The sequence below is a fragment of the Carcharhinus amblyrhynchos genome, chromosome 24 (genome assembly GCF_965287045.1).
Source record: "Carcharhinus amblyrhynchos chromosome 24, sCarAmb.v2.hapA, whole genome shotgun sequence".
NCBI classification, from domain to species: Eukaryota; Metazoa; Chordata; class Chondrichthyes; order Carcharhiniformes; family Carcharhinidae; genus Carcharhinus; species Carcharhinus amblyrhynchos.
Window position 1 is genome coordinate 34,367,666 of NC_137347.1, and position 22,997 is coordinate 34,390,662.

Sequence of the window (22,997 nt, forward strand, 5' to 3'; positions counted from 1 at the left end):
CATGATCTTATTGAATGGCAGAACAGGCTTGAGGGGCTTAATAGCCTATTCTGTACGTACCCACCATATGCTTATAAGCTGAAAAAGTTTGAAATGCATATATGTAGACTGCGCAAAGAACAAGCTTCACAAAATTAGTCTTGGGTGAAAAAAATTGCACAAATGAAGTGTATACTCACTATGTGCCACTCACTCAGGTTTAATGAGCCTGCAGGTTAAAATGACTAAGCATTGAAATTTTACACTTCATCTGTCACCTTCAAAACTAATTAATGGCAGGAAGATTTGATTTGCAGAGCACATTTCTCAGACTAGAGCAAAACCCACCAACTCAGCAAAATTGAAGTGCAAATGTCTGAATAAAAAGTTCTAATTTATTTTCTGGCCCATGTAATCAGCCCTTACAACACAAATAATTTAACTTCTTTCAAATCAATCTAGCAATGTTCGCCAATTGCTCAAAATACTGAAATCTATCACCACTTTTCTATTGGCTGCAAGTGATTTATTAAGGGAAGATGCAAGATGACAGAACTGGCCATTTATTAGCAAGTTCTGTCAAAACAGACTTGTCAAAAACAAAAGAAATCAGAAAAATGCATTACAAGACACTTTTTAAATAAGTGGATTTGGACTTTTTCCCCCAAGGCTGCATGTTATACTTCCTTCAATATGGTCCCTCCCACCTGGTAAGACTAAGTCACTCCACCCAGCAAAAACAGGGCAGCTGAGAAATTAAAACCACTATTTCTGCTTTAATAAGAACATAAGAAATAGAGGAGTAGGCCATCTGGCCCTTCGAGCCTGCCCCACCATTCAATAAGATCATGGCTGATCTGTCGTGGCTCAGTTCCACATTCCCGCCCTCTCCCCATAACCCTTAATCCCCTCCACCACTTCAACAGGCAGAGAATTCCAGAGATTCACCACCCTTTGAGTGAAGAAGTTCTTCCTCAACTCCGTTCTAAACCAGCACCCCCCCCCCTCTTTATCTTGAGGCTGTGCCCCCTAGTCCTACTGTCCTTTGAGCGGGAAGAGCCTCTCCACCTCTATCCTATCCATCCCATTCATCATCTTATAATGTTGCTGACCAACTCATGAACACTAGCAAATCAAGGTCAGTCAAAGTCACATGGCACAGAAAAGGCCCTTGCGTTTAAACCAATAATAACTACCATTAAAGCCACACTAATTCCATTTTCCAGCATTTGTCCCATAGCGTTGAATGTTGCGTTACAAGTGCTCATCCAAATACTTTTTAAAGATAAGGTTTCCAGCCTCCACTCTCTTCCCAAGCACTGCATTCCAGATTCCCACCTTCAACTTTTTCCTCAAATTCCCTCAATCTCCTACCCCTTGCTATTTGGCCCCTCAACCAAGGGAAAGAGCTGCTTCCGATCCACTGTCCATCCCTTCAATCATGTCCCCCTCAGCTTTCTCTGCACTCAAGAAAATATTCCAAGCCTATCCAGTCTCCTTAAATTCAAATGCTTCTTTGGATCTTTTTAGAATCTCCGTTCATTCACCTTGATGGAAGTTCTGCTCAAAGCAATTGTAATAGCATTGTGGGCAAATGGAAGCACTGTTAAGGACACTAAATTGCAGGCAACGTGGTCATAAAAGGGTCTGTATTTCTTGGATATACTTTTGAGCACAGATTAATTGTTCTAGATTTTTCTCATCTTGTCTCACCATGGATAAACAGTTAACATGGATGTCCCATTGTCTCTTAGAAAAGGAGTAGAAACAGTCTCTTCAACCAGGAAGAGCCAACAGGCTGGCAAGATCAAATGCTTACACCCCACCCAGAACGTTGCGCTGACAAGCCAATGGAGGTTTAAGAACCATAGAAAATTACAGCTCAAACAGGTCTTTTAGCCCTTCTTGTCTGTGCTGAACCATTTTTTTGCCTAGTCCCCACTGACCTGCACTTGGGCCACATCCCTCCACACCCTTCTCATCCATGAGCCCATCCAAGTTTTTTTTAAAATGTTAAAAAAGTGACCCCGCATTTACTACTTTATCTGGCAGCTCATTCCACACTCCCATCACTGTGTGAAGAATTCCCACCTAACAGGCCCTTTAAACTTTTCTCCTTTCACCCTTAACCCATGCCCTCTGATTTTCTTTTTTCTCCTCTAGCCTCAGTGGGAAAAGGTTTCTTGGACATCCAGGGGACAGTGCGTGAAATGCTGACTTCGAACAGACTATTGCCAAAGTCACTTGTAATAGTCGCCAATGGTCTTTAAACGCCATACAGGGAAACATCAGTGTTCATCACAAGTCAGCAGTCCAAAAATTTATCAAGGCCACCAATGCCTTATTTGCAAAGACCAAATGACGTACAACATGTTCCTACGTCAGTTAAAATGAGCATGCTGTGGAATTTGCTGCAATGGCTGGCCTCCCTCAACTTCACAGGGTTACAGACTGCACCCACGAGCCATCAAGTCACCTGAAGAGTAGCCATAAAATCCCTACTGTGCAGAAGGCCATCATCTGGCCCATCGAGGCTGCATCGGCAACAGTTCCATCCAGGGCCTATCCATAAACATATTGATAATCTCTTTGACATCAAGGGTCAATTTAGCATGGTCAGTTGGCCTAAGCCGCATATCTTTGAAATGCAGGAGGAAACCTATGCAGACACAGGGAGACGTGCAAACTCCACGCAGTCACCTGAGGCTGGAACTGAATCTGGGTACCTGGAGCCGGATATAACATGCAGCATTGAGACAGTAATGCTAACCACTGCGCCACGAGCAACTCTTGTTAACAAGGAGCTGCATTCCAATAGTATCCAGTTGTGACTGTCATCAACTGCATTATGATTTTTATACTGTTGTAACCACAAGAATATCGATCTTAAAAATTTACATTCGCATAGTGCCTTACACAAGTCTTGCCATAGTTGACTACAGGAAATCTTCTCTAATTTAACAAAGCATAGTGGAGCCATACTTGTCAGGGCATCTTGAAATGTACTTCATACCCTAAATAATTAATGTACATTTACATATAGGAAAAAATATGCCTGTTCCTTTGTGAAATAACCCACGATGTGAAATAAATTGTAGATCAGCCAGCTCTAACTCCTCAGTTCACCGAGTTTGACCACGTGCAGTGCTTATTTTTGACTATTTAGTTTCAGCATTTACAATGCAGTACATTCCTGCAGGCGTCACAGCAATGGTTTAAGCAAAAAACTTCAAAGAAATGCTTTGAGAAAAAAATCTCTGGCCTCTCAAGTCCAGTTAGGATTTAAGGTGACACCGAATTAGTCCATTAAGGGAATGGAAACAGCTTGGCGTATGTCAATGTCAAGTGCCTTTTGATCAACTGCTTCTTCATTTCTGCTTTAATCAGTCACCCTCAGCTGCAACTCATGCTAAATTCTTCACTTCATGTCAATCTCTGGGGATACACCAGTTTCAGCACATCAATAATAGACAAACCCACCAACAGGAAATGGAAGATGCACCTGGCATGGAGTTTGAACAGTACCTTGTTGGAATAATAAATTCAGAAGGCCAGTCATTGATTTTCTGTTTATTGATGCATTTAATTGGTTTTCAGCATGCAGCATTTACTTCACAAAAGGGAAGGGAGCCAATCAAAAATTGTATTAGATGCTATGGATGATGGGTAATGTAATTTGGGAGCTACAGGGAATAGATCACATGTATTACAGATGCACTTAGGGCTGAGTGTGATTTTGAAACAGACCAGAGACAGGAGCTGGCCACATTTAGATTTCACAGTAATTAAAATAAAGGATGGACAGAGACGCTTACATTTGAGGATATAAAACAAAGCACAAATCAGGCCAGTTACATACCTTGCCCAATTTTCTTCTCAAGTCAAAGGATGAAGAAAATCAGATGGACCATTTAACAGGCAGTAGACCCACTCCTGTTATATATCTCAAATGTTGAATCTACACTTGACTTCTATCCTGACAGGATTGGTATCAACCAAACTTGCCCTGCAGAACTAGACTTTTGCCAGTTCGCATTTTCAATGCATTTCTCCACACACACCCCCTCCCCACCAAAGTCAGATTTTTTAAAAAAGACTGCTACTTTAATCTGGCAAGACAGTCCTGGGATTTAAATAAGTGTAAGAGGTTTCATGCAAATTGAGGGAATGCACCCTTTTGTATTACAACAATGACTACATTTCATAAGTGTTAATTTGCTGTAAACTGCCTTGAAACATCAAGGTTGTGAAAGGCTCTAAATATTATAGGGATAGGCCAGCAAGTAAATTTAATATTTGCAATATTTCTCAATACTTGGACTCAGCACAAATACTGGAAGCAGATAACCATTTTCAGCACGACTACCTGAAACATGCCCAAGGTTTCCCAATTGTGCTAGTTTCCATGTAGATGGCTGGTTCGTTTTCTTCACCATCATGGTTGCCTCCATACCGTTGTATCCCCACAGCACGTACAATATTGTTTGAGTGTTTATGCACAAGAATATCAGGGTTAGCCTTCTGAAATATTTGTTTCAATTGAGACCCCCAGATTGAGGAGTACGTCTGAGTGTAGCTTATAGTGTTGGCCATTCTCAAATGAATCACAAAAAAGAGTGGGCACTGTGGCAGTGGTTAGGAATGTGCCTCAGTGCCAGAGATCCAGGTTTGGTTCCTGGCTTGGGTCAGTCTGTGGAGTTTGCACATTCTCCCCAAATGCTCTGGTTTCCTCCCACACTCAATGTGCAGGTTAGATGGATTGGCCATGCTAAAATTGTCCCCTAGTGTCAGGGGATTAGCTTGGGTAAACATGTGATTATGGAGATAGGGTCTGGTGGAATTGTGGTTTGTGTAGACAGAATGGGCTGAATGGCCTCCTTCTGCACTGTATAACTAAAACTTTGCAATACGGGTTTTGCTCACGCTTCTCAAAAGTTTCAAGAAATATTTTAACAAGGTGGTCATGATCACTGTCCAAGTGATGCTTAATCTGACTATTAAAATGAAATAGGGGAAGTGCTCATGTCAATCCAGATCAAGGCAGAAAATAAACATCTAATAGTGTCATTTTGAAAGTTATACAGACACTTCAGGGACCAAAAGGCTAGTCAGAGAAAAACAGACTCCACTGGTCTGGTGTTTTTTTTCTCCTGATGTTGTTGCGCCAAAGGAAACATATTTAACTAAAGTTATACTGATCAGGAATATCAAGTGTAGACAAGTTACCTCATTCCATCTGCATGGCACAAATAATGTCAGTCATTTGTGTAACATTTGCAGAAACAGCTGATGGAAGTAGTTAAGGATAACCCACCCACACAACAACTGGAGGTTCCTCTGTTGGAGGGATTTGCAAGCTAGGTTGCATCAATTCTCTTTCTCTACCAAAAAGCTTTTATGAACTAGGAGAAATGCCTGAGGGTAAATTTCTCAAGTACATGGAAATCCTTGTCAGAATTTTTTTAAAACTTTTATCCTCCCAATCTAAACAATTTTAGCAGCATTAAACACTTCTCCCAAAAACATTCTGTAGTCATCCACTCAGTAAGCCAGATCTAGACATGCTGTTTAGTGGTCTTACCTTCTTTTTGTCCCGCATTGAACTTTTTCCTCTGACCATGATCTTGCAACCAGTCTCTGCTTCCAGCTGTTTTGCTGTGAGCCCTCTTGGGCCAAGGATTCTGCCAACAAAGTTAAACTGAGGAAGAAAATAAAAGGCCACTGTCAGAACATGAGGAATATAATTAACTTTCATCATTCTACTTCTATTTATAGTACTGAATCAACCCTTCAACATTTGGACAGTTTTAAGGCTCAAGTACACAATAGTTTTCAATTTAGACTGCCAGCTTGATGCAAACAAGGTTCTGCGAGACATTTGTCCCCCCATATTTTCAATGCAGATAAGTATTAAACAAGTTACACAAAATGCCAAAGTACTTTTACCATGACAATTATGTATAATTTAGTAGATCTGATTCAACATTTCACTGAAAATTAAATCTAAATTAAGTCTCCGAAAAATCTCAAATCAATTTCCATATTGCAATTACCTGTAACTGGGAGGAAAAGGGAGACAGTAAGCAAAAACAGACGAAGCAGAAGCAAAAATATGCACACAATACAATGCTAAATTTACAAATAATTTTCAAGTTAATTAGTTGTCTCACCTGCTATTTTAAGCTAGTAAAAACATGCTACAATTGTCAATCCTATCATTTGAGCTGAGTGTATTTCCATGCGTATTCTTTTCTCTAAAATTCAAGTTGAATTTTGGAAGTAATTGAATCTGAGGAACATTTTAGGGAGGGCAAGAGCAGGACAAGACGGTAAAGGAGTTAAGGAAAAGGAAAGAGGAAACGTGGGTTGTTAAGGCCAAGACAAGCGACAGTAAAACAAGGGTTCAGAGGAAGGGATGGAGCACTGATTATAGGGAGGGGGCAAGCAGCTACAGATCACATTTTCTCAACCTCAATCCCATACACAGTCATCAGTTGGTGACTATCTCAAGGAAAAATCAGATAGGGAATAAAGCATGGCAAGAAGAAATAATCTGAAATGAAAAAAGACAGACAGCAGAGAGTCCAAATTCTTTAACTGTACAACTCAGTAAACAAAATTTCTAAAATGACCAACTTTGATATGTTGGAGTTCTAATTCAGTGACAATCAAGAAATCGGCAAATAGGGACGAGTAGCTCTAAAAATATAACAGGATTTTCAGTTCTTTGCTTTCATTCTTTAGAATCCTGTACCACCATTTCAGGTTCAAGTTGCCCATTACAGTTTGGATTTGTGCACACCATGTTTGTCTTATGCTCATAAGGACACTGCCACTGCTATAAGCAGACTAAGTCATATGAATGAAAGCCAATGCCTCTGTTTGGGCTACTCATATATCCTGGCTTACCATTTATCCACCCCCTATTTACAGCAAATACTGTGGATCACATGGGACACTAATGTAACCTAACTCTTTATAAAGCAGAATATTGTAAACACAGCAGACGGCAACACAAAGTAAACTCAAGATTTGAGATGCATAATATATAATTATTGCACACTCTTTCAATTGGCAAGCAGAATTGATCCAGTAGAAGAGGAGATCTAAAGAATTTTCTGAAGTGCCAGCTAAATAATGGGACTTGAACAAACACTACCCTCCCGGACAACATTATGGATCAAGTGGCTTCAGCTCTCATGCACGACATGGGATGCACACTGAAACAAGACCATTCAGCTCCAAAAGTCTGTGCTTCACTTGAGCCTCCTCCCACCTTTCCTCATCTAATGCTTATATAGTTGTCCAGTTCCACATTCTCACCACTCTTTGGTTAACTACGTTCGGACTCACTCAATTCCTTACTGTAATCTCCAGGTCGACAACCTCAAGGTCAGGCCTAACTTAATACAATGGGTGAAATCTTGGACTTGGAGCCTTAGCAAAATTGGCAAGGATTTTCTCAGAGACAATGACATTAACATCTCACCTCCAGACTAACAGTGGGAGAAACGATACACCGACTCTTTCAAAAGGTGTATAATTAATTTGGCCACAGCATGGATGACAAGGACTCGTTGACATTTGATTTTTGAGGTTGTTGCAACCAGAAAAAAAAAAGGATGCTCACCAGCTGCTAAAGCTTACTGGGATCTGCAAGATGAGCTCTCTCAAGAACAAGAGAGCGACAACCTTTTCAAGCAAGCCAAATTCATGAAGTGGCTAAGTGAGCAACAGAAGTGCACTCCCTCCAATCTGAAGACAAGTCAGGAGGGCAAACAAGCACATGGCATAACATTGTTAGATATCAAGACCCACACTGACTTGTTCAGCATTCCCTTTATAGCAATCTTCAGGTCAACACATCTTGAAGCTCCAGCCATTCCTCTCTCTGCATCACTTTACATACCCATCCAAGTAGCCAACACTTCCTGGTGTCACTATTGCATGATGTGGGTATGCCGGCGTTGGACTGGCGTAAACACAGTAAAAAGTCTGACAACACCAGGTTTTAGTCCAACCTATTTATTTGATAATATTCTCACAAGCTTTCGAGGGGACAGCCTCTTCGTCAGGTGAAGAGGCTGTCCCCTCGAAAGCTTGTGAGAATATTATCAAATAAATAGGTTGGACTAAAACCTGGTGTTGTCAGACTTTTTACTGTCACTATTGCACCCAGGCCTCAGTCACTCCCAAAAACATGCTGTCCTTCTCATCTTTCCACTCGAGAAGCCAGCAGACAACTTGATGAAAGGCAGAGACCCTGGCAGAAGGAAGAAGGGCTGTGACCTTCTGATGGCAGGCTCTTTGGTGGCCATTGGCAATACGTGCTCACCAACTACATTTGAAAGATCTCCAAGTGGCAGCTGATGTTAGGTGACCTGTCAAAGCTCACGTCTCCTGAGGTATTGGTGTTCAAACATGTAAAGAGCAGTCCTGTGCCTGTAAGAACTTGTCATGGATCTCACCTCCCAGCCTTGTGAAGAAGCATGCAACTGACAAAACAGCAAGTGCTGCTGCTGGAGCAGTTAGCAGTGGTGTGGCAATGAAAGGTGGAGATGAACAAGCTGCTCTTAAACACTGATGAAGGCTGGCAGCAGGGAAATGCAGGTGACAATGATGTGTAAAACTAAAAGTCTCTTTCATGCATTGATCCTGGCATTGCGTGTGCACCCTGAAAAAGGAATCCAGGTCTTTTGGCTCAATGCTTTCTCACTATATACAACGGAGCTCCCCACTGGACTTGGGGCCAAATCCACAGAAGCTGTAGATGGCAGGGTCATGATGGAATTTCTTCATTTTTAATGAATTCTATGAATTTATTAAAATTCATAGAAACCCTACAGTGCAGAAAAAGGCCATTCAGCCCATCAAGTCCACACTGGCGACAATCCCACCAAGGCCCTACCTATTTTACCTGCTAATCCTCTAACCTACACATCTCAGGACACTAAGGGGCAATTTTAGCATGGTCAATCAACCTAACCTGCACATCTTTGGACTGTGGTAGGAAACAGGAACACCTGGAGGAAACCCACACAGACGCTAGGAGAATGTGTAAACTCCACACAGTAACCTGAGCCAGGAATCAAACCCAGGTCCCTGAAGCTGTGAAGCAGCACTGTTAACCACTGTGCTCCCATGCCCCTCAGTCAATTTGAGGGAATTCAACTCCGAATGCTCCAAAACCTACCTCCATTTGGCTGGGGAAATTCTGCCCATGTTAGACATGCAGAATGCCATGTAGATCAACAAACATTAACACATCACCCAGGCATCTCACTCATTTATTAGAAGTCATAACACAATTAACTCACTCAATTCCCTATTGTAATCTCCAGGTCGACAACCTCAAGTCAGGCCTTACTTAATACAATGGGTAAAATCTCATGGACTTGAAGCCTTAGCAAAGTTGGCAAGGATTTTCTCACAGACAGTGACATTAACATTTGTAGCCCAATTTCTAGACCCATCAACCTGGTATGGTCATGTGGTCAATTAGCCTGTTGGTTACCACTCCACAATGGCATCAAGTAATATCTGAAAGCAGATGATGGGGCTAGGGAAAAAAAAGTGCAACAGACTGGTGACATTAGAGTCTAGTTGTGCAGAGATGACAAGAAGCGGATCCAAAGGGGACAGAGACCAAGTACAGCGTGGAAGTCCAACTGTTCTGTTCCTGACCAGAATGCATCTCAAATTATTGTACAAATATGAACAATTTTCCAAATGTGCTTCTGGATGTTGAGCATCACCAGCACAAATCAACATCAAACCACTGGGAATCAGTACCCAATTACATGCTACAGTTTCAACTAGTAAAACAAATGAATTTTAAATTAACCTTTGGAAATAAACAAGAAGATGAGAAATGAACATGAGTGGAGATGAAGTACAGAAAAGGCCTATTTTGTCACGCTGAACTAGTAGTGTCTGAAACAACCAACAGATGCTAGAATTCAGACCTGCACTGACTGAAAGATTAGCTTAAATGATGAAAACCATTTTTAGAAAATATTTTAGTTCATTCTGAAGTACAATTTAATGGCAAGCTCTCAGCACGAAGCACAAATGTGGCGATTGTAATGCATTTGTTTATCCGCTATTTATAAACTCAGTGACCCACTTGAAATGGATGAACTCAAAACACCTTCTACAAATAATGTTCTGTGCAAAATAGAAGCTGCACCTGTTCACAGTAAATATACATATGAAGCTAAAGCACAAGGTGCCACTGAGCACTTGCTATGTATTAAAATCCAACAATTCCCAAGATCAGATCAATTTAAATGTCTTTTTCCACTTGTGTGAAGAGGAGGTCTCACCGAGGCAATGCAGGGCACAGCCAAAGCAACAATGACAAGATTACAGTGCTATGGAAATTGTCAACCTTTCAAGTTGAATCATGCTTGTGTAAAATCCTTTGACAATTGCAATTTAGCCACTCACCCAAGTCTTCAGATTCCAACTGCACAAAATTCATATTTATGCTACCATGACATTTCCTCCTCTTCTGATATTCATTTATTCCTAAATATTCTGAATTATCAATTCCCCAGATATTTTACATACACTAATTTATCACATCAGAATACTAGCTTTCCAAGATTAAATAAACGTTCAGTGAAACACTCGGTTTCTATTTGCTCACGTGTACAGGAAATGCATTTGTCCTCAGTTTCTTTGCCTTTCACTGCAGATCTACACATCTTAAAAACAGGTAAAGGCAGCTTTGTCTCAAACTGATGGTTTGCACTGTGGCAGACAGCTCTGCATCACCTAGTGTGAATTAGGAGCCCTGCTCTGGCATGGTGGTTTCTGCCATTTGTTGCAGCCTGGCATGACGAATTCCACCTATTTGTTGAGCAGAGACCCTAAGCTCCAAGTACCCATTGATGCAGATGGACTGTGGTGGGTCAGCACCTACAATCATAAGAGGTTCTGCCTCCACTCAATTGAGAATCATGAGTTTCAGTTCCAACATGCAGTGCCAGGTACATAGGCCACATGCCCCAACAATCGGCTCCCTGAACACTTTTTGGTTGCGCTAATAGACAACACAAACCACGCTTCAACCAGCCCATGTTTACAAAACCCAAAACCAATTTGAGATTCATTCATGGGATCTGGGCAACACCAACTGGGCCAGCGTTAATTGCCCATCCCCAACTGTCCTTGGGCAGAGTGGCTTGTTACATCATTTCAGAGGGTCTTTTAAGAATCAACCACATTGCTGTAGATCTGCAGTCACTCGTAGACCAGAATAGGTAAAGTTGGCAGAACCCCTTCCCTAAATGATAGTGAACCAGACCAGGGAAGGACAGCAGCATATTCCCTCCTTTGAAGGACATCAGTGAAGCAAATGAGTTTTTACGACAATCAGTCGCGATCCCATTGTCAATATTAGACTAATTCCAAATATTTATTGGACTCGAATTTCACCATCAGCCAAGGTGGGATTCAAACTCTGGATCTCTGGATTATTAGTCCAGTGATAATACCACCACATCACCAGGTTTCATGGTTCTGTTGGCTATGATTCATCAGTTGGGCAACACGGACATCTTGAGTGCACCAAAAGCAACACTAACAACCAATTTAAGATAATCAGTTGAACTCAATGTGGCTCATTTACATTTGCAAGAAGCAACATATTCATATGCAGGGACCCTCTGCAAGGAAAAGGAATGTTTACGCCTTGTACCTTTGAATTACCAGGAGCTTAGGGAGCCAAAATTGCCCAATCTCTCTCCACTAGAAATAGGAGTGGACCATATAGCAAATTGAGTCACCTCTGCCATTCAATGATCGTGGACTTTAATGTCCATTCCTCATACTCTGCCCACATCCCAATTCCCTAAGACACTGAAAATCTGTTTATCCCTGCCTTAAATGCACTAATTGAATATTCAGAATCTTCTGGGGGTGAGAATCCCAGAAGATTCACAACCCTTTTGAGTGAAATAATGTCATCTCATCTCAGTGCTAAATAATCAGCTCATTATCCTGAGACTGTACCCAAGTTTTTCTTACCCAGAATTCCCTGACCTGCAGGAACACCATCTGAGCATCTACCTCATCAAGCACCTTCAGAATCTTGCAAGCAATGAATTTGCCTATCATTCTTTCAAAGTCCAGAGAGCACAAGCCCCATTTACTCAACCTCTTATCATAGAGCAACCCCTTACCCCAGAGACCAATTTAGTGAACCTTCATTGTACTTCTTCCAATCAAAGTACATCCTTCTTTTCATACTAGACCAAAACAGTGTTTCAAACGTGGTCTCACCAAAACCCTAAACAGTAGCAAGGTTTCTTTATTCCAGTACTCCAAACATTTTGCAACAAAGACCAACATGCCAGCTGTCTGCTTGGCATACTGGTATGCTGACTTTGCTTTCCGTGGAATCAGCTGACTTACCAATCATGCAGCCTTTTCTCCTGTGGTATAAATTGTACTCAAAGGCCACCACATCATTCGCCTTCAAAATTGACTGGTGTGCTAATGTTCCTGGTAAGAGTACATCATAGGTCTCTTTGAACAACTAAATTTACTAGTTTTAAAAGTATTCTGCTTAACTACAGAAGTAAATAACTTCACAATTCCCCATATTGCATTTGGCCACTTGGTGCCCAGTCATTAACTTGCCTTTTGTAGTCTGTGGCCTCCTCAGAGCTCGTGTTTCTACTTAGCTTTATATCAGCAAATTTAACATTACATTCTGTCCCCTTCAACCAAGTCAGTAACAGACAGTAAATTTTGATTTTATTTATTTTCACTATGTTAATACATGTGACAAGTATTGTTTCTTGTAATATACAAAGCAGACCACAGAAGTAAATAGCATTGACCTTTGTGGCCCTCTTACTACTTACAGCCTGCCACCTGGAACGATGCCCTATTTATTCCTCCTTTTTTCATTCTGTTAATGAAGACTCCATAACACTAATACTTCCAACTTCACGAGCCTCACTGCACCGTATTAAGCATTTGTGCTATCAAATGCCTCTTGGAAATCTAGGTATACAAATCTACTGGCACCCATTTATCTACCCTACTACTTCCACCCTGAAAAACCCAGACAAATTAATTAAGCACACTTTCCTTTCTGTAAACCCATGTTGATTCAGTCTGATTAGCCGAGTCCAGATTAGGTTTTAGATTCAGTGGCCGGAGTTTTACCACCACACCTACTCAAAATCACAAAATACCAGCCAATCACTTGCAAACTCCATGTCAAAAATCAGAAAAGAGCAGCCAGACCCCATCCCAAAACTCACCTGAGTAATGCATCAGATCTTTTAACTCTGGGGAAGCTTGCAAAGCTAAATCTAAACACAAGCCTCACTACTAATGTGCAGTAGCATATCAATACCAAAATGCAATTTTCTGTATGGCAAGCAGCTAAATTACACGTAGAAACCAATTTCAAAAATCAGAATTCTACATCAGTCTTTACCAATTCAGAGCTCAATTAACATTTTATCAAATCCCTTTGTGTTTAAATTGGACTTCACTTGTCCATCCCCCATTATAAAAGAAATCTGTAATGATGTTCCCAGCCAGCAACAAAACAAATTTGTAACTGTTTCTCAAATCAGCGATGAAAAACACTTGTTTTCTACTCTGGTTTTGCTGCCACTGCCTTTGTAAAAAACTGACATACTATGTTGGTGCCTCCAATAGCAGGCGTCTGAGAGATGTAACATTGTAGTGACATGAAAGATACCTGCATACTGAGGTGCTGACAGCATAGTTAGGCAAACACTCAAACATTTAACAGCCAAAATGTTATAGGCGGCTTCCAATTCCCATTTACAAATCAGGCGTGCAACTGGGAGGTTCATTCAAGGAAAGAACTCTGTTAAGGTACTCTCCTGAGAGTCAGCCTGCAAGACTGACTAACATTCTCCCTCATTTCGATTACATACGTATACTCATCAAATGCACTTGCCCTGAAATATGAAGAGTGAATACGGTGTTCTCATTGTCATTATAACTCCCCTGCCCCCTTTAAAAATAGTAAATTACAACAAAACAGTAAGTTAATTTAGCTAGCCTGTTATACATGGGCAAAAACAAGCTGCATTTGAAGTGCATGAAAAATATGACATCAATTTGCCATCCTTGCAGCTGATTTGGGGGGGGGGGGGGGGGGGCAGTGGGGAGAACAGAAGTGAGAATTTAAAATTCAACATCTGCAGCACGTTTTATTCGTATAGGTGTTTAAATAGGGAACAGATGCCGACAGAATCAATTCTAACTTCAACTTTGTTGATAGGAAAATAAATCTCAGTTTTCTTTTAATCAGGAGAAAATGCTTAATTGTTAAGAAGCAACCACTGATCACAATTCTTTAGCTTTTAATAGCTATATAGGTGGCATGGTGACACAATGGTAAGCACAGGGTTCATCCAGCCAAGGTCCATGTGGAGTTTGCATGTTCTCCCAGCACGTGTGGGTGCTCTCCAGGTGTTTTGATTGCCTCCCACAATCCAGAAGTGTGGACTGACCATGGTAAATGCACAGAGTAGAGGATTAAAGCAGACATGGATGGGGTGAGTGGGCTGGGTAAGATACTCTTGAGAGCTGGTGCAGACATGGGCTGAATGGCCTCCTTCCACACAAGGGGTTCTATGGAATGGCAACAGCATCTGAAATGCGACACTTCATATATGTGTTGTGCAACACTGGTGGCTGCAGAGTATGCAAAGATATTTTACTCCACTTAGAACAACCTGATGCCAATTTTCCATACTTGTTGCCAATGATTAGTAGATAGAAAGTGATTTTATGTAGGACTTGCAGCAACCTACATTTCACTCGCAGTTAATAACTTCTTGATTGATTTTGTAAAAAATGTTTATAACAAGTTTATACAATTTCTCATATGATGCTTTGTTCAAGGGGATGTTCTCAACAGAATACACAAATCCTGCAGGCACAGAATCACAATTATATCACACAAAATCCAACAATAGCGTTGAACAGAAAAAAAGGATGGAAATACTGAGGCCAGGCCACACATTTGAACAAATCCTGATACATTTGGCTGTGCTAAATTCTCCTTCAGTGTACCCGAACAGGCGCCAGATTGTGACAACTTGGGGATTTTCACAGCAACTTTATTGCAGTGTTAATGTAAGCCCACTTATGACACTAAGTAAAAAAAAATCTAACTTTTTCCAGTTCTTATAAGTCACAGGCCTGACATGTTAACTTTGTCCTCTCAGATGCTGTTCAACCTGAGTATTTCAAGCATTGTCTATACAAATCTAATAGCTAAGTCTGATGCATTGACAAGCTCTCCAACCACAAACTGCAGCTGCAGATACACAACTCCAGGCTCTTCCTACCGCTTCCTCACCATCAGCTACAATATAGAAACCTCAAGATGTTCAGCAAGGCTTATGCTAGTGATACCATGGTCCAGAGGAACTGTATACTTTTACAATGCCATCCCCAATACTGCCAACTAAAATATGGTGACCTGGAGATTTGGTGAATTGTATATTTGCCACCTGCTTTCCATCCCCCTCACTTTTCATAGAATCCCTACATTGCAGAAGATGACCACTCAGCCCACTGAGTCTGCACCGACTCACTGAATGAGCATTTTACCCAGATCCACACCAACCCACCCTGGTAATCCCACATATTTATCCCACCAATCCCTCCTAATCTACACGTCTTGGGGCATTAAATGACCATTTAGCATGGCCAATGCACTTAACGCATACATCTTGAGAGAGAGTGGAAACCAGAGAAAACCTACACAAAAGGAAATACATGCAAGGAAAACCAGACACTTAAGGCCAGAATTGACTAACGCAGTGTTAACCTCTGCCACTATTTTGAAATGGAAATCAATTTGCCACCAATTCAGCAACATTAAAATAGGAATTCAGAGAAGACAAGTACTACATTCATGAGAAGAGTATTGCATCAGCATCAAGTCAATGCAAGCAGGGACCAGAATATCCAAAAGGAATGCATTTCATTCAACAAACCAGTGATATTTTACCAATTAAAGAAACAAAGACTTTGTAGATTGGGTTTTGAGTAACATTTTACAGATTAACTATATTAAGAAGAATGTTTCAGGGTACAAAACCCAAATAGATACATTGTATACAACACAACTTTAGCCCCCATGCTGACAGGATAATTCCAACTCCGCTCTGATAAAACTTCAGAGATACACAAAGACGTTCACCCATCCAAACATGTTCATCTTATGAACTAAGAAATATACACGGCCCTTACCTCAAATGATTATTAACCCAACACTAGAAGAACACTAGAACAGGGGCTAATATTCCCCAGTACATCTTAACCTTTATAAATTCAAAACTGCATGCGCACCTTATTTTTGCCTACAAGCTTTCACAGCATTTGAACTAAGACCCAAGAACAAGCTGGGCTTTCAATACTTTAATTCTAAAAACTTAAAAGCCCTAGGCCAAGAGTAAAAATGCAAACCACAAAAGGAATCTGTCGATCAAGTAAATACTGAACAGTGCTCAGACAGAAGCAAAGTGCCACAAATGCTGAAAATCTGAAATGAGTTACTGCAAAGTTGAGGTCAGACTGATATCACTGTTTTAACAGGGGTTTTATTAAACTCATTCATGGGACATGGGCATCACTGGCTGGCCAACATTTATTGCCCATCCTAGTTCCCCTCGAGAGACTTGCTAGGCCACTTCAGAGTCAATCACATTGCTGAGACTTGAGTCACATATAGGCCAGGCTAGATTTTCTTCCCTAAAAAAGGACATTAGTGAACCAGGTGGGTTTTTCCAGTCGACAATGATTTCATGGTCATCAGTAGATTCTTAATTCCAGACTTTTTTTTATTGAATTCAAATTTCACCAGCTGTCATGATGGGATTTGAATCCCTGTCCCAAGAACATTAGTCGAGTTTCTTGATTAATTGTCTAGTTATAATACCACTAGGCCATCACCATCCCACAAATGACAAACATTTTCATACAGGGTTGCAGATGGACAGAAACTCTATACTGGAGTTTTGGTACAGTAACATTACTGTCTACATTAATTTCTGAGGTTCGAAATTTCAAATACGCTTTCAAGAATGAGGTGCATTACATCCCCCAGTTATATCCAGAGCCAGTATTAGCTATGAAACACCTGTAGGGAGAAAATTCATTTCTTTACAAAAAAAATTACCACCATTCCCCTCAATGTGCTGGACTCCCTGCAGTTCATTCTGCTGAATTAATGAATTACTGGTTTGAGGCCAGTCAACCAGCTACTCCTTCCTTGACCTTACATCCAATCTCCCAAATGACTATTTGGGTCTCATTAATAATGTAGCCACATCAAATTTAAATTCACTCATCACTTCACAGCTAACCCTTTCAGTACATGGCTCAACATGTCCAGCAGTACTTGGAACTTCTTCATGCAGCTAAAGCTAGTCATTAGGATCTTCAAATTAACATGAGTAAAGCTGGTTAACAAAACAAAAAAAAAAGGTGCCACATTCCTCCCCCGCTCCCCCCCACCCCCAAGATAATCAAGAGAAGTCTTGTTTTTAAAAGTCAGAAGTCTAAATCACAAATGACTCATAAAAGGGTACAATTTTAGCCCTCACTATTTATTGATCTTAAAAATTTGGTAATACACTAATCAGTTCAAAAATAACTTCTCAAAATATGGAAAGCAAAGAATCAAAGTATCTTTAATTTGCAGAGATTGAGGTAGCACTAGATTAACACTACAGAATACTCAATTACATTTAGCAAGGCAGGTGTGTTTTGCATCATGGTCATTTTGCAATACTATTTTCATCTCAGGCAAGGGCCACATCCGGATCGGAGTTTGGAGACTGCTGATCTGAGGGCTAGGGCCAAAATATTACATTTTCCACACATCTTCAATTAAAAAAAAAACCACACACTGTTGTTCATTTTTAATGAGAAAAGTGAACTATAGCATTTCTAATGCAAACTGCAAACAAATAGTTTGAAACAGCTGCAGTTAACTTACTATAAAGTGCCAAACACTGCTCTGAATGCTCCCTCTACCAAAAATAAAGTGGATTAATTTCAATTTAAAGTTTATAGGTTAAGAACTTAATTTCTGTAGAATTAATTTAATCTAGTACCTTGTAGATGATTCCTATGCATTTAATGCCAACTTAAAAGGCAAATGCGTCAAAATTATATTACTTGTGCAGGAATTTGAGCCCCTAGCGATGGGAATGTCAATTTCAGCAGATCCACATGGTGATCAAAGTAGTAGTCAATAGAAACATCTGCAAATAAATTACTTTGGGCATCAAATTGGGAAAACCACAGCTTCCCCCTGGGATGACAAATAGTTCAAAATAATCGTGCAATGTCTGCAGTGTATATAACACCCTGTGGCTTTACTCCCTCAATCCAACTTGGAATATTTTACAGCGCACCAAATGTAATCTGCATGTAGTATAAATTTTGCAAGAGGCGATGGTACACAAAATGCTTCTCATGTCCCAAAATTAACAGAATAGCAAATAATTAAGTTTAACAAGGCATGTTTGTTGTGCGTCAGTCATTTTGCAATACAGAAAGTGTTTTCAGCTAAGGGCGAGTGCTGAAATATTACATTTCCACACATCTTCAATTAAAAAATTGATTTGTTCATCACAAGTTGACGTAATGTTATTGATCCTAGATTTAAAAAAGGAAAAGCTTTGCTTCAAGAGCTGATCTTTCAGTGCCCTTCAGATCTGTTCTTGTGGCCTTCAAAATAATTGCTGTCAAAACAGATCCTCATCAACAAATCATCCCATATTAGCTGAATGTAATTTCATGATTTACGATCAATTTGTCCCATTTTCTTGAGCATATTAGCATTTTTCCATAAAATACAATTGCTTCTGAAAGACAATCTGAATTCTACAAATCTACAACTGTCAAAGGTGGCAAACCAAAACCCCATTCTAGCCATTCCTGATGCAAAAAGATTTATATGGTTAATCCTTTCACTCCATTAAGATTTGTCAGGTTCCATTTCACAACAAATGTACAAACAGGCTGTTTAGTTTAATGTAATCAGCATTTAGAAACAAAGCACAAATGTTTATTTTAAACATTTCCTTGAAATTGTTTATCAAATTTTTGGAAACTACTCCTTTAAATCAGCAATCTCAGAACTGTTAAAGTGCAGTAACGCTGTTCAGGATATTTAGCCAATGTTTTACATTCAGGAGGTTGGGGAATGCCAACCATCAGAAATTACAGCAGAAAATTAATCCTTTTTACAGCAAATTGTATCAGGTTGCAATCTTCACACTATGCTGGCTAAAAAATTAAGTCAAGCTCCAGCAATTAAAATACAAAAATGGTGAGATAGGTGGGGGAAACTATAGAGTGTTAGGAAAGAGGTTCTGCTCAACGGTGTGAGCTGAATTGCAAATTCAACCAACCAAAGCAGTTCAAACACTATTTGAAAATTTGCTTCAGCCAAGTTTGATTCATAAGGAACATTCGTGTTATAGCTCGAAATAGCAGCCGGAAATTCAACTATTTCCAACCAAGTTTGGAGCTCTCTCTTTGAAGCCATTTAACGAGGTCAAGCTTCAGAGTCATGAGTAATCAAGTGGCACCTTGCCCAAGTGCTACTCAACCATCTGAATCATCACAGCTGAAACAAATTTTGTCCTCAAGACATCGAAACACAAAATTAGGAACAGGAGCTCAGTGATCAGCAGCACCAATCCTAGCTGATTATAACCCGTCAAATGGTTATACTATTAACTGTAGTGTCCTTTTGCAGACCCCAGCCGAGAACTGTTAACTCAGCACATCAAGATTGAGTCTGATTCCTGATCTGTGTTCATAGAATTAAACAATATATATTCACCTCAAAACACTGGGGAGTCAGACAGTTTCACCACGTGCGCTAAGTAGATTATTTATGCAGTTTCTCAGTTACCAAATTCATTCACAAATTTCTCTGACAATATGCCCATCTGCTCAAACTCACTTTCAACCTCCACCACAGCAATTTTTCCAAATTTACACCAATGTCAACTTGGAACCATCCTTCTTGCTCAAGCATTCTGCAGAACATGAGAATATCTATGGGCTCAGATAGCAGCAGCCTCAATCTCAGTTTAGCAGTTCTGGGGACAAACATTACTGTAAGACTCAGAAAATATGCAAGCCAACTCTTCAGTACTAAGTACGTTGCATCGTCAGACACACCAAATTTCAGGTGAAACTACTGGTCCTGTTGGCTCAGATGGGCATAAAACATCAAGTTCTCTGGGTCAATTATTCTCAACTAGCATCAACAAAATAATATGGTAACATTTCATTTGCTGTGTGCAAGACTGCGTGAAAAAGCTCTGCTGTGTTTGCTTGCAATATATTGATCCTACTTTAACGGAAATGCAGTATTTACCTGTATGGGAGCAGAGTGTGGTGCCAAACTTCCTTTGTATTGTGAAGTTATGCGAATGAAGTAGTGGCATGATGGGAAAAATGGTCAAGTAATTGGTATAAAGGAGAGCTGACCAAGCTATTCCAAATTACCAGACCCCTGTGAAACTGACTCTGAATAACCTAAGACATGACGAACATCAGAGAAGGTCAAGACTTGATAAGGCTGACTCCACATAACTTAGGGCTGGAGGAGATGAGATGAGGTCAGTCACAGAACCTTCTATTACATCAGGAAACAAGATATGGTCAGAGATCACGGAACCTTTCTGTTCCTTCAAAGGACAAGATAATGATATTATTGACGGGACAGAGGGGTCTTGGAGGTCACTAGATCCTAATACAATTAATGTATTACTACTTGATTACTAATTGAACATGTACACTGATAAGAAAAAGGTATAACTATGGAACTGATCCTTGTAGCTGGGGTGGTCTTGGTATAAAATCAGCAGTTTGTAGAGACTGCTCTCTGTCTTCAAGACCCTGCCATATACTGCACGCAGTTTTGTGATAATAAAAGCTGGTTGTTTTTGCAAAGCAAACTTTGTTTAGTTTTACTATCACAGCTTGGAAAACAAGAAATTCTCCACTACAGCAGTATAGTACAGCACTGTAAACTAGAGTGCTTAAGTTATGCACTAGATCACTTAGAAGGAGCATTTGAAGACAGATATTGCATCACCTATGCTTACCTGGGAAGGGGATGATGTGGAGCAATGGTCCCTGTGGAATATTAATAAACTGAGGTGAAGGTGTACTTGGTGGTGACAGAAACTAAGAATTTGAATGTGGAATATGAGGATAAGTGGAATACTGTCATGGTTCTAGGACAGAAGGGGAAAGGGGATGAGAGAACAATGACCGAGAGCCCTTTCAGTCATGGAGGAGAAAATAAAATACCAGCATTGGACTACTTGAAAGCAAAGCAGGCATGGAAATTAATGAGTTTGGTAAAATTCTCTAGTGCAGGAAATTCAGAAAGGGGCTCCAATTTTCCACAGAAGGGAACAAAATTAAGGGAGGATGCCAAAGGACAGGAATCGCTAATGTAACACTTCTGCTTAAGGAGGAAGGCAGGCAAGAAAAGGGAAATTGCAGGTTGATTAGTCTGACTTTGGTTGTTGGTAAGATTTGAGTCCATTATTAAGGATGAGATTTCAGAGTACTTGGAAGTGCATGGTAAAACAAGGCAAAGTCAGCAGGGTTTCATTTAGGGGAGATAATGTCTTATAAATGTTAGAATTCTTTTGAGGTGAAAACAGCTGATTACATAGGACAGCCAGTGGGATGTTATGTACTTGGATTTCCAGAAGGCCACTAACAAGATGCCACACAAGAGACTGCTGAATAAGAGCCCATGGTTTTCAAGGCAAGGTATTAGTATGGATAGAAGATTGGCACAGGGCAAAGAGTGGGGCTAAAGGGGTCATTTTCAAGATGGCAGCCAGTAACTTGGAGTTCCACAGAGGTCAGTGTTGGGACCACGAACTTTCACTTGTACATCCATGATCCTGATGAAGGAACTGAGGGCACTGTGATTATGCTTGCAGAGGATACAAAGATAGATGGAGGGACAGTAGTATTGGAGGAGGCAGGGAGACTGCAGAAGGACCTGGACAGGTGAGGAAAGTGGGCAAAGTGGCAGCAGATGGAATACAAGGTGTGAGGTTATGCACTTTAGCTTGGACAGGATTGGAAGAACCCACATCCAAGAAGTGCAGGAAAGTAGTAACCCATTCGGGGTTCCAGTGTCATTTTATTGTCAGAATGCATCGAAGTTCACTTAAAAGTTCACACATTTATTCTTTGCCAAAGCAGCACTGCACAGATATCAGAACCAGAAATTTGCTATAGTTTTCTTTCACAGCCCACTGGTGAAAGGGGAGTTTACAAAGTGATCACAGGAATTCCAAAAGCTGTTCTCCCAAATTTATTACTTGGACCTGGAGGGAAATGGCCCAGACCAACTGCAGTTGCTCGTCAGGCAAACCAAACACGGGCTTCCTACTTCCATATTGACCATTCCACTTTAGTGATATGAGAAACAACAGGTTTTGATTAGTGTTTTGCAACTTCAAAGATGTAACATGAATTCCTCACAGGAATGTTTGGCAAATGATTATGGGTAAACCAGAGCCACTAGGAGCGAAGCACAAATGGTTTTTGGTGAATTTCCTTCTAATGAGTGGTTGAAGGGTTGCTGAATACACCCAGGGATTATACACCTTTGTCTTTACATTGATGGACAACCAAAGCATTTCTTTATTAAGATTTCCCAATGAGCTTTATAGAACCTTAGTTAGGCCACATTTGGAATGTAGTGTTCAATTCTGGTCACCACACCACCAGAAGGATGAGGCGGTTTTGGAGAAGGTACAGAAAAGATTTACCAGGATGTTGCCAGTTATGAGGAGAGATTGGAGAAACTTGGTTTGTTCTCACTGGAATGACAGAAATTGAGGGGCGACCTGATAGAAGACTACGAGGTTGAGGGGCATGGACAGAGTGGACAGTCAGAAGCTTTGTCCCCAGGGTGCAGGAGTCCATTACTAGGGGGC

General features: G+C 40.5%; 1 protein-coding gene across 7 annotated transcripts in view; it reads right to left on the reverse strand.

The window, feature by feature from the left end:
• The window catches only part of qkia (QKI, KH domain containing, RNA binding a), a 94,375-nt gene that overhangs the window by 42,383 nt on the left and 28,995 nt on the right, over positions 1-22,997 (reverse strand). For all 7 annotated transcript variants that reach the window (XR_013889401.1, XR_013889402.1, XM_080211605.1 and 4 more), the window contains exon 3: positions 5,561-5,677. Coding sequence is in view for 5 of the 7 variants with exons in the window: in XM_080211605.1 (XP_080067731.1) it covers positions 5,561-5,677 (117 nt within the window). In the remaining 2 variants the exon portion in view is untranslated. The remainder of the gene's footprint in view (positions 1-5,560; positions 5,678-22,997) is intronic.